Source organism: Setaria viridis, chromosome 8 (genome assembly GCF_005286985.2).
Source record: "Setaria viridis chromosome 8, Setaria_viridis_v4.0, whole genome shotgun sequence".
NCBI lineage: Eukaryota > Viridiplantae > Streptophyta > Magnoliopsida > Poales > Poaceae > Setaria > Setaria viridis.
In genome coordinates this window covers 38169644-38182034 of record NC_048270.2, presented here as the reverse complement: position 1 = coordinate 38182034, position 12391 = coordinate 38169644, and the positions used below count along the sequence as shown (strand labels likewise).

The window sequence follows — 12391 nt, the reverse complement described above, 5'->3', positions numbered from 1 at the left end:
GATTATACACACTGGTAATTCGAGAGTGAGGGGCGGGACTAAGCACATGATCCGTTCGCGAGAAGGAAGTTTTTTTAGAAAACGAAAATACATCTGGCCTCTGCGAAGAACGCACTCAGCTAAGTTCTTACAGATTTTTCAGCTCAATAGCTGATCGTTGAAATGTTCACAAGAAGGAACGTGAGCACTTCCTTTTGCCCTCCTATTACTGTAGAAAAATAATAGAAAAAACAGTTTGATTAGCAAATTCACCTTTATATTTTTTTCTATTAGCGTATCTGGGAGGAGAGAAATTGCAGGATTTTTTAGCACAAAGCAATCCTACCTGGACAAAAGTTCTTGACTGATCAAGGAAGAAGTGGGGTACGCCGAGCTGCCTGTGGTACACGGAGTGGGGGCCCAATTAGTTTAATATGTTAAGCCATTTGTGCGTGAGTTATTTACTTTTATGTAATAACCACTTTTTGTAAGATTTGCTTGCTTCCTCCTCCTTATGTGTATTAGCAGTGCTTCTGCTTTATTTAAAAAAATAATTTGATCATTACTTATGAATATGGATATTCTTCTATTGAAACATGTCGTGTTGGAGTACTTATGTATATTCTTAATGTTATGTGGACTTTGGCAAGCCTTGTGACTCTGTTTTTATACCCTGCAACTATTTGTGCCGAGGGGCATATTAAACTGCTCGCCAACACTAGCGGTCATACACCCACCAACATAAAGGATTATTTGTGCTGACATAAGGTTGCTGGTGATTTTGTAAACCGCCCGCACATTTTAGTTTTAGCTGCCAATAAAAAAATCTAGCGCGGTCTCGGTTGCCTTGGCTTTTGGACAAGTTTACTGTAGGTGCTATGTTAACTTTGTTGGAAAGTGTCATTCGAAAATCATATCATATCGATATGTGTAAATGATAAATGTTGTTTATGGACATGTGCGGTGCAGAGGTTATTCTGTCTTCACTATCCTAGGAACTTGAATGTACTCGTCTATGTATAAGAGTTGCAGTGGTAATCCTTCTGTTCAGTTAGTGATGCATGAATTTCATTTCACCAGCAAGTCTCGTGCAGAGATCGTTTTATTAGTATGCATCACGTAAGGGTGTATACGTGCCACATGAAAAACCATTTTATCGACATAGGAAGGTGTATGTGTGTATATTATTATATTGATAAGTGTCAAATGGTCATGGTTCGATCGATAAATGGCGTCCTGAGTTTGTTCTACTAGCAAGTCCTATGAGAAGATTATTCCATCAGTATATCCTGTGGACTGCCTGTCAATTGGCAAATGCCGGGTGGAGATCAATATATTGGGAGGTTCTGCGTGGAGACCAATGTAATGTTAGGTATTGCGTGGAGATCAATCTATTCGAAGTGGCCGCGTGGAGATCATGCTAGCGGTTAGTGCCATGCGGAGATCATGCCACTCCATAAAAAGTCTTGCGGAGATCATGAATCACTACCATAAGCGCCGCGTGGAGAGGTTATCAAAATATGCAACACGACACTTAGCGGTTCCGTTCATTATTTTACAACTGGATCAAATTTCCATTTCAAAACAGAATACAAACCATTTTCAAAAGCTAAAATACAATTACAGCTTTACCGGACACATAAACGCATCTACTACTAGAAAGAGAAATCACAAAAATCTTATAAGAGGCCCCTCCTCTCCCCTCCTCTCGTTGACACAAAAAAGCTTAACAAAACCATTTCCATAGGAGAAAAAAAAAACCCCCCTCGAAAGCCGAAAGAATTCCTCTCGCTCGAGGGGTGGAAAAGAAGGGGGAGACGAGCGGAGAGGAAACCCTCGCCTCCGGCGCACGCCATGGTGGAGACTCGCCGGAGCTCCGCCGCCGCGGCCGCCGGGAAGCGCCCGTCCCCGTCGCCGTCCTCCTCGTCCTTGCCTCCCCCGAAGAGGCCCAAGGTGAGAGCGCCGGGCCCCCGCGGATCGAAGAATCCCGCGTCGCCGCCTCCCGATTTGACCCGCCGGCTAACCGATCTGAACCGTGACCCTAACCAGGCGGAGGCCCCGGCGTCGCCGACGGCGTCTGCGCCCGGGAGGGCCGAGGAGGATTCTGCGGCTGCGGCCCCGGCGAGGAGCGCCGGTTCGGCGGAGGACGCGATGGCGGAAGCAGAGCAGAAAGGTGCGGCCTTTGCGGGCGTTTCGGGTGCTAGGGTTTGGTGCGCTGGGTTTGGAATCGAGCTCATGGGGTTTTGATGCTTTGGTGCAGATCAAGGAGCGGATAAGCCAGCTGCTGCGGCGGCCGAGAGTTCGAAGAGGAGAAAGGAGCCGGAGCAACAGCAGCCTGCGGCGCCATGGGCGAAGCTGCTATCCCAGTGCTCTCAGGTGCGGTGACCGACCGGCAGCTGATTATCAGATTATCTTCTTGCTGTAGATGCTGTAGGAATCGAAGTTGAAGTTAGCAACTTTTATGCTGGGCTTCATAAAGATTCAGTTTTTAGGACGTTTGGGGTGAAATTTTGCTATTCCGATGGCATCCTGCAGTTTGAATAGATTATTTAGTGTGGAATACTATCATTTTACTGTTTAGAGCTTGGTTCTGGCTATGGACAGGCAGTGTTCTAAAAGGTGCACTTGGGAGGAGGGAAAGGGTTAACAGTCATCCGACTAGGTTGGGCATATATTAACTACTCTACAGTCTACTGATTACTAGTACTACGTGAGTCGGCATATTCTCATTTGCAACAGGGGCCAAGCAATACTAGTTATGGATAGTTATTTATTAAGCTTAGGCTTCTGAATGGTGGAAAATGCAATTCGTGGTACCAGGTTGTCTGTTTTGATGCTTAGGTCCATTTCTAGCCTATTTTTAGCTGTTTGATGGTCTTAATACATCTGATTCGGGATACATTGATATTTCTTTTTTCTGTTCTGTAGTTTGTAGGGATCAAATAGCAATCAGAACTTGTGGATTTGGAAGTTCTTTTTTCCTTTAAAAACGTGGGAAATATAATTTTCAGTGACTCTGTTACAACTTGTCCAGCATACCCGCTTAACTTACCTTTTTTCAGTATTCATTTGTTTAAGGTCTTCAGTCCTCAGTTAATCAATAGCCACAGGTATTGTAGACTTGTAGTTGCATTTGAAGTTGCTAATAGGTCAAAGTCGATCTGTTTACAATCGTTGCTGACCTGTCTTTCTGTAATGTTGATAGCCTGAATTTCTAGAAATCATTATCTGCTTAAACTGGACACATCTTTTGAATTCCTTGTGCGATTACCATTGGCTATTGGTTTTACTGTACTAACTGTTTAATAGTTGGACAAGGCCTCACATTTAAAGTAGCTAGTAGGTCAATCCTTGTTGGTTGCTTTTGTTAACATCTATTTTCGGTTATGTTTAAATTTTCAATTTGTAATGATATTGAAAAACGCTCGAACCATTCTGTTAGTAAATACTAAATACTGACAGCAAATGTATTTGGACTGCAGACTCCTCACCATCCCATCAGTGCCCCTCAATTTTCTGTTGGTCAAAGCAAAAGCTGTAATTTATGGCTGAAAGACATACCTGTTAGCAAAATGCTTTGCAAGCTGCGTCGCCTTGAGGTATGTCCTATTTTTATGGTTCAGATTCATTATGCGACAAGCACAACATTCTCTATTGTTTGTTTTCAAGTATTTCGTTGGTTTTGATGTTTTATTTCCAGCAAGGGGGTCAATGTGAGTTAGAAGTTGTAGGCAAGAAGGGTGTGGTCCAATTAAATGGAAGACCCATAAGTCCAGGCACAAAAGTTCCCCTTACTGGAGGGGATGAAGTCATATTCAGTTCATGCCGTAGGCATGCTTATGTATCCTACCATCATTTCTTGTTCATTTAGCCATGCAAGTTTAGTATCTTTTTCTTCATTACTTTAGCTATCTGCAGTATGTACTTTGAGAAAGGAAAACTTTTATATATTACCTGCTTTTTCCTTGACTGGTTCACAGATTTTTCAGCATCCTTTGAACGATAAAGTTCCTAAGACAGTGCCATCATCTGCTGTTAGCCTTTTAGAACCTCCAGTTGCTAGTGCCAAGCGCATCCGCACAGATAAGAGAGCAGGAGACACTTCAGCTGTTGCTGGTACTGAGATGTTGGCATCTGCATGTAATCAGCCAAAGGACGTAGCAGCAGCACCTCCTGCGTCAGCAGGAGAGAATAGCCAACGGGTAGTGCGCCCAATGGCATCCTCTGCTTCGGATAAATCAAAAGGGCACACTATCAGCCCTGACAAGGAGTTTGAGAACGGGGAAAATGCTAACGAGGTTAATTCTAACATTGAAGACTCTTCAATGGATGTGGCTGCAGCCCCCGTATCTCCTGATGATGCTGCAAACGATAACTGCCAGCAAAATGGCTTTGTGCCTGATGCTCATCTTGGTGCGGAAATCGGTAAGATTGCAACCTATAAGATAAAGCCAGTTCTGAGGATGTTTACAGGATCAACTGTACCCGAGTTCGATTTGACTGGTGATGTTTTTAAAGCTCTTGAAGATCAGAGGGATATCATCAGGGATCTTTCAGCCAGTGTGCCTCCAAGTAGATGTCAAGCCTTTAAGGACGGGATGAAACAAGGAATTATTAGTCCAAGTGATATTGATGTCACCTTTGAGACTTTTCCTTATTATCTCAGGTGAATGCTTTGGATTTATGTTACTTAGCTGCTGTGACATTATTCTGTTTGTGTGGGATTCTTGCATACTGTCTATCTATTTGAAATTTTGCAATTCACATACGCCTTTGTTGTTTATATTCTACATTATGAAAACCGAATGCAACTTGTCTATTCCGCTTTGTTTAGTTTTTAGGTTGCCAACAATGGTGTATGTTCAGTTCTTAGATAATATAGCAACATTTGGTTGAGTTTTTATCTTTGAAGTCATGTCAGGGCAGTTTGCAGACCAACATTGGAATGCATCATGATATTTATTGTTCATGTTCCCGTATCTTTATATTTTATTATCGATCCTCATCTCATGCAGTGAGAATACCAAAAATGTGCTCTTATCATGCGCATTCATACACTTGGAAAAGAAGGAGTTCATCAAGCAATTTGCTGAGATTTCGTCAATAAACCAGCGAATTTTGTTATCTGGTCCAGCAGGTACTTCCTTTGTCTCAGTTTGGAACCAGTACTTCCTTTGTTGTTTACACTTGCTGTTTCATTGATTTAAACTAAGCTTTGAGTTGTGGCAGTGACCGTACTTTTTCTCTAATAATGTCAGTGGTAATACTTGTTTGTTAATCATTTTGGTGCCTGCGTTTCTGTATTTGCCTAATTTTTCTATGGTATTTAGGTTCTGAGATTTATCAGGAGACATTGATAAAGGCACTGGCCAAACATTTTGGGGCTAGACTTCTTGTCGTGGATTCACTTGTGCTGCCTGGGGTAAGCTCATTATGTATTGACTTATACTTATTACTGCTCAACAATATTCAGAAGCTAAGCAATGTTCCAATACCATTTTCCTATAACTGAACAAGAAAAGAAAATCCATGTAGGCGCCTTCGAAGGATCCAGAATCCCAGAAAGATGTTGGGAAGTCTGATAAATCAGGGGACAAGGCAGGTGGTGACAAGTTTGCAATATTCCAGAAGCTGTAAGCTCTCAACTCACTCAAACTGAGAACACACACACTGGAATTTTTTGTGCTGCTAAGGCAGCTTTTTTGATTGTATTGCTCTCTTATTTATGGAATGTAAATACATGGCTTAACAGCCGAACACTACTGGCCATAGTGGCCCCTAACAACCAGGAGCACGTCCTGTGGATGAGAGCATCTTGACCCGGCTTAACTCTGTCCTGAAGACTAGGACTTCCTAACAAACTCTGACCGAACCAGCTAAACAGCTAACTCATACTGAATGACTCTAAAAGCAAATGACAATGACTAACTGAATAATGAACACAGGGACAGGGATTACTTCCATCAGAAGCATCGTTCTTCATTGGCAGATGCTGTTCACTTCAGGAGGCCAGCTGCACCAACTTCAAGTGTGAATGCTGATATTGTGGGAACATCCACTCTGCATTCTGCATCACTACCCAAACAGGAATCGTCAACAGCTACATCCAAGAGCTATACTTTTAGAGAAGGTTTGTTAGCTTTGCTTTATTAACATATTGAGTTATATTTTGCTCAAACATGATTTTACTGCCACACCACCTGTAGGTGATAGGGTAAGATATGTGGGTCCAGCTCAGCCACCCTCATTGTCACAAAGGTACCTCGATTACTAATGCTATTCCTGTCTTCAGTTTTATCCTTCTGCATTATTTTCATCAGAATTCTGTGAAAGAAACATTTTGTTTGGGATCCATGTGTCAGATAGTGTCTTGTCTTTTACAAATTATAGCTTACTATGGTTTGATGAAACACCTTTTCGCCATGAAGTTTGTGTCTGTAGGCCTGTTTTACAGCAATGCTTTCTTGCCAATGCAATTGTTTTGCTCATTCTTTTCAGTACTTAGTTTAATTGGAACTCTTGACAGGAAGAGGAAATTAAAACTTGAACACGATGAGGCAACCAAGTTATAAGCTTGCTTTGTACTTATATTTCTTAGAGTTAGATTGAAACATAGGCATTTGTAGCCACCACATTCATTCAATACATATATTTCTTTTTATAAAATGCTTTATTGAACTCCAGGGGACCAAGTTATGGTTATCGAGGCAGAGTGATGCTTGCTTTTGAAGACAATGGATCCTCAAAAATTGGAGTCCGATTTGACAAGCAGATCCCTGATGGTAATGATCTTGGCGGTTTGTGTGAGGAAGATCATGGCTTCTTCTGTTCTGGTTAGCTCAAACTTCTGAACCCCTACAACTTCTTTGGCAATTTTTCGGATTTCTTATTTGTTGCTGACCAATGCATCATTTCAAGCAGCTGAATTACTTCGCCCAGACTTTTCCACTGGTGAAGAAGTTGAAAGGCTAGCCATGGCTGAGTTAATTGAGGTACTGCTTCTTTTCAGAACTAGTAATCTGGTAATGTAAAATATAAAGTTAGCTCTGTGTATAATAGTATGATTTTATTTCCTGTCAGGTCATTTCAGAAGAAAACAAATCTGGACCTCTGATAGTGTTACTTAAGGATGTAGAGAAATCATTCACTGGAATAACAGAGTCACTTTCATCTTTGAGGAGCAAACTTGAATCGCTTCCATCTGGTGTCCTTATTATAGGATCCCACACCCAGATGGACAGCCGCAAAGAGAAGGTACATGCAGTATTCCTGATAAAATACAACTTTGTACTGTGAGGGTTTCATGTTCTAATGGTATTGTGCTATATTTGTTCCTGCATGCCTTCTAGAATTTAACAGAACTAAGGGTTAATTTCACATTGCAGAACTGTAAATTTTCACTTTTCTACACCCAGGATTCTTTGTTGGCATATCCCCTAGACCCCTAAACCCTTCTTTAATTTTTATCAGTTACCTCACTACAAGTTCCAGCAAAAGTTTGCTAAGATGGTGCTGTGGTCTTTCTTGCAGGCACATCCTGGGGGTTTCCTTTTCACAAAGTTTGCCAGTAGCAGTCAGACACTTTTTGACCTTTTCCCGGTAATTTTCATTATCTTACTCTCTGTTCTTCTTCTTGAAGTTTCTAAATGTAGATGGTTAGATTTGTGATGTTACCTCCCTGATTTGCATTGTTTTAATTTATTACGATTTTAAAATATATGCAGGATAGCTTTGGTAACAGATTGCATGAGAGGAACAAAGAAAGTCCAAAGGCTATGAAACATCTGAATAAACTTTTCCCCAACAAAATATCGATCCAGCTTCCGCAGGTGATAATATCTCTTGTTACACTCATAAGTATCACTATTGTGTATATTGTCTAATCAAAAGTATAAAATTTACAGGATGAAGCTCTACTTACAGATTGGAAGCAGCAGTTGGATCGTGATGTTGAAACCCTTAAAGCGAAATCAAATGTTGGTAGCATTCGTGCGGTAAGCAGCAGAATAAAACGGAACATTGTGCTTTATGGCCTGGGTTTATTTCCATCATGTCATTGAAATGTAAATTCCTCAAGCTTGTTTTCAAGAGTTTGAATTTCTTAAACAAACAATGCTATATTTTGATCACTTGATCAATCATATATGTGTTTTTATACTATTTCTTCTGTTTTATGCCCTGTTGCTTTTTATGTCTGTATGAATGCATATTTTCACCCGTTGTATTTATGCAATTATTGTATGTCTATGCTTTTGCTGTCAATGTTGTTGAAAGCATCAGGTACCCTCATAGAATCAACTTTTTGATGTGGCCAAAATGTTTAGCATTGAACCTTCCTTGCTTACAATCATGGTTACTTGTTTAGCGACTGAGATCACTATATAATTAGCCATTTCCTCCGTAATGCAGTTTCTGAGCCGTAATGGAATAGAATGCAATGAACTTGAAGAATTATTCATCAAGGACCAGTCACTGAGTAATGAAAGTGAGTACTTTGGTTTTGGTTTCTTTACATTTTCTCTGAAAAATTGCAATCTAAACATTTGCTACTCCAACCTTTCTTAGATGTGGACAAGATCGTTGGGTATGCAGTGAGTTATCACCTTAAGCACAATAAAGTTGAAACTTCCAACTCCAAGGATGCTAAACTTGTACTTACAAGTGAAAGGTAAAAACATCTTTTTAATTCCTTTTTCACCCCTATGTTTCCTTTCAAATTAATTCTCAGTGCAGTGTTAAATTACTATAAATGACAGCCTTAAGCATGGGCTCAACATGCTACAGAGCGTGCAAAGTGATAACAAGAGCTCCAAAAAATCACTGAAGGTACACTCTGCCCTCATGTATTCCTAAGCTTTCCGGTGATTCCTTGAGTTAGTTATCGAGTGCTCTCTTCTAAACTGTTTCCTATTTCTCAGGATGTTGTCACAGAGAATGAATTTGAGAAAAGGCTTCTGACGGATGTTATACCACCTAATGACATTGGAGTTACCTTTGATGATATTGGAGCCTTGGAGAATGTAAAGGACACATTAAAGGAGCTGGTGATGCTCCCTTTACAAAGGCCTGAATTGTTCTGCAAAGGGCAGTTAACAAAGGTAATATCTAGAGTCTAATTATGCTTGAAATCTCTTACATGGTGGTGTAAGAGTGTTTCTTTTCCAACTGTAGGTTGCCTGTATGGTTGTTGAACCATGATGTAAGGATCATTTAATACATTATGCTTTGAACAAAGCTAATATTGTCATGTCTTTTTGCCATTTCATAGAGCTTGAATATTTTGAATCAATTTGCATGAAAGCAAAACTAAAATCTCTGAGGAGCATTAATTTTGTTCTGTCTTATTGAGCTCACCTGAATGCGCCAGTCCTCGGTGTATTTTGGCAGTGTTGATTCTATAAGGTTTTTGTTTTTTATTTCTTTTATGCGTGGCAAAATACTTTGGAAGATTAAGATTTAGGCTTATGGACTAGCTGAGTCTAGCCTGATGAATAGAGAATGGCTTTCACCTGCTGACCTTTTACATGAACTCTTGTCTTCGAAGGGTTCCTAACCTCTTTATAATTATATTGTTTAGTATTATTCAAGCTTAGATATGTTGGAATCTGGAAACTTCATTTGAGGATTGTCTTTATTTTCCTCCATCTGAGATCTTAAGACTGCCTCCACAATTCATTTGTTTGCAGCCTTGCAAGGGAATATTGCTTTTTGGACCTCCTGGCACTGGGAAAACTATGCTTGCCAAAGCAGTGGCAACTGAAGCAGGTGCTAATTTCATCAATATATCAATGTCAAGCATTACATCAAAGGTATTATTTCCCCTAAAGAGCAACTAATGAGGTTCATTGTGCGTGTCTCAAGGCTAACCGATGTGGTTTGTTTACTTTCAGTGGTTTGGTGAAGGAGAGAAATATGTGAAGGCTGTTTTCTCGCTAGCAAGTAAAATAGCCCCCAGTGTTATATTTATTGATGAGGTATGCAAAGCATACAAGTTACTTTGGTTACCACTATCCATACAATGTATACTAACTGTAACTTTCTGCAGGTTGATAGTATGCTAGGAAGGAGAGAGAATCCAGGGGAGCATGAAGCAATGCGCAAGATGAAAAATGAATTTATGGTAAACTGGGACGGGCTGCGCACAAAAGATAAAGAGCGTGTACTGGTTCTTGGTGCTACAAATAGGCCTTTTGACCTAGATGAGGCTGTGATTAGGAGGTTCCCCCGCAGGTAACTGTAGTTTCTTTCAGTGTGGGAGAATTATTTAATTGCTGCTTTGATTGCATGGTTTTAACCATTTTTGTTACTGTTTACATTGCAGGTTAATGGTAAACTTACCTGATGCATCAAATAGGGAGAAAATTTTAAAAGTAATTTTGGCAAAAGAAGAGTTGGGACCAGATGTTGATCTGGACTCACTTGCCAATATGACTGATGGATATTCAGGAAGCGACCTGAAGGTATGTTTGATGATGATATGGTTTTGTATAACCAATTCATAGAAAGTTTGCATGGTTTTCACTGAGTTTGTGCTTTCAGAATCTGTGTGTCACGGCAGCGCATTACCCCATTCGAGAAATTCTGGAGAAGGAAAAGAAGGTACACAATCTTGTCTTGTTTCTTCTTTTTGTTGCATCGTTTGCAGTATGATTATCCATTGCAGCAGTGAGAAGTATTGCGTGAATTATGCACATTAGGGTAAAAAATCATGAATTATATTTCTAAATTAGTTGGTTTGGTTCCATTGTATGCAGGAGAAGAATTTAGCAAAATCAGAAGGTAAGCCTGAGCCTGCATTGTATGGCAGTGAGGACATTCGTCCTCTTAGCATAGATGACTTCAAATCTGCTCATGAGCAGGTGAGAGCACCAGTTCTGACTCCATTTCGTATCCATCCCTGTTCTCTTGTTTTAGGAGCAGCAACCTAATAATCTCTTTTTACCCACTTCAGGTTTGTGCGAGTGTTTCATCTGATTCGGCAAATATGAATGAGCTACTTCAATGGAATGACCTGTATGGTGAAGGTGGGTCAAGGAAGAAAAAAGCACTGAGCTACTTCATGTGATGGCGAGAGCATAAAATCAGAAGGATCACAACCGCGCCATGTTGTACAGCCACCATAGTACACCCCCCCGGCATGTGCATCGTCGTGACTTGGTCGGCCCTAAACCAATCGGGTTTTTGCTCCTCCCCCCCAGTAGCCGTGGCCGGCTGTCGTCCCTCCGCCCGGTGTAATTATAATTGTGTACCGAGTCATCTGAGTTGGATTCCAGCTGCTTGAGGTTCCAGAGTATTAAGTTATGCTGCCATTGCCCCTCTGCATCCTATTCCTCTATTTCTTCGCCTTTAGCAAGTTAACTTTGTTGCAGCCATTGTCCTTGGACTTTGGCTATAGGCCGTTGTGTACCTCTGTACATGTGAAATGAAGGGAGACATGGGAAATAAAGACATCTTCATCCTGTTATGGACAGTATGGTACAGTAACTTTTTTTTGTTGCATACAGTGACTGACCATGGATTAGATTGGACCGGTGCCGTCATAAGAATTATGAAAGGCGCCTGTGCAGTCAGTTGGAATTTATTTGTATCTTGAGTTGATTGGGGATTATTGTGGAATGAATAATGCTAGCATATGAATTAAGATGCTCATGATTTTTATGCTTCTCTCGTATTCAAATTCTGAAATGCAAGCAGACAAATGACTACTCTCGCACTCTACAAAATTCATGAAGAATATGAATCTCCCTTTATTTCGTCTATTTTTTTGATAATAAATATTGTTTTTGTGGTGGATTTGCTGGGTTGCGATGGCATGCTCATGTAAATTGAAGAGCCGAATGAATGCATGTTGTGTTTTCTTGCATTAATTCATCAATAATTTAGTTGATAGTTTCATTTTATGTTTCCTTCTAAAACAATGCCAAAAACTCTGGTGTTCACTTTAGGAGCTTGAGACGTTGGGTTCTTAGCCAAAAACTCATGTAAATTGAAGTGCTCGACTGTCTTGTTCATGAGCTTGAGCAACAGACCAACAATGTGCTTCTTTACCTGGCATGCATTTGATTAGTTCAGGTACAAACGGCTCGTGGTGTGAATAATCAGGGTTCCCATTCTGCAGATCAAAATTCTAAAATCTTTCAGTGTCCCCCTAGGCAGATTTCCCTACAACAGTTTATTACGATCAACATTCAAGATCCAGGGTTTCAAGCCCCTACTTGCTTATAGAGAGATGGAACATTTAGTTTAACATTTGTTCATATGATATTTCAGCATCTATTCCCAACAGAGATAAGCTGAAGGATAAAAGAGAGGGAAAAACGGGAAGAGAACATTTGTCAAGTATTTTCCTAACCAGATCCTCTAACCTGCTTGCAAAATATCAAAAGAAAGGTGGACATATACATGTCCACTT

General features: G+C 40.4%; 1 protein-coding gene across 2 annotated transcripts; it reads left to right on the top strand.

Moving 5' to 3' along the window:
* Positions 1–1732: 1732 nt before the first annotated feature.
* Positions 1733–11643, top strand: LOC117867031 (uncharacterized). Of its 2 annotated transcripts, XM_034751342.2 has the most exons (29): positions 1734–1932; positions 2029–2152; positions 2240–2355; positions 3462–3578; positions 3680–3820; positions 3960–4404; positions 4498–4645; positions 4995–5116; positions 5310–5401; positions 5515–5612; positions 5925–6109; positions 6186–6237; positions 6664–6812; positions 6901–6971; positions 7060–7233; positions 7510–7578; positions 7704–7808; positions 7884–7973; positions 8389–8464; positions 8545–8647; positions 8736–8805; positions 8898–9077; positions 9666–9788; positions 9870–9953; positions 10025–10209; positions 10301–10439; positions 10519–10578; positions 10734–10838; positions 10931–11643. In XM_034751342.2, exons 1-29 carry the CDS (start codon positions 1834–1836, stop codon positions 11042–11044), a joined length of 3636 nt encoding a protein of 1211 aa, XP_034607233.1. In that variant the 5' UTR covers positions 1734–1833; the 3' UTR covers positions 11045–11643. The 2 variants fall into 2 exon arrangements, with proteins under 2 accessions (XP_034607232.1, XP_034607233.1); XM_034751341.2 differs by having other exon boundaries at positions 1733–1932; positions 3960–4645.
* Positions 11644–12391: the final 748 nt, after the last annotated feature.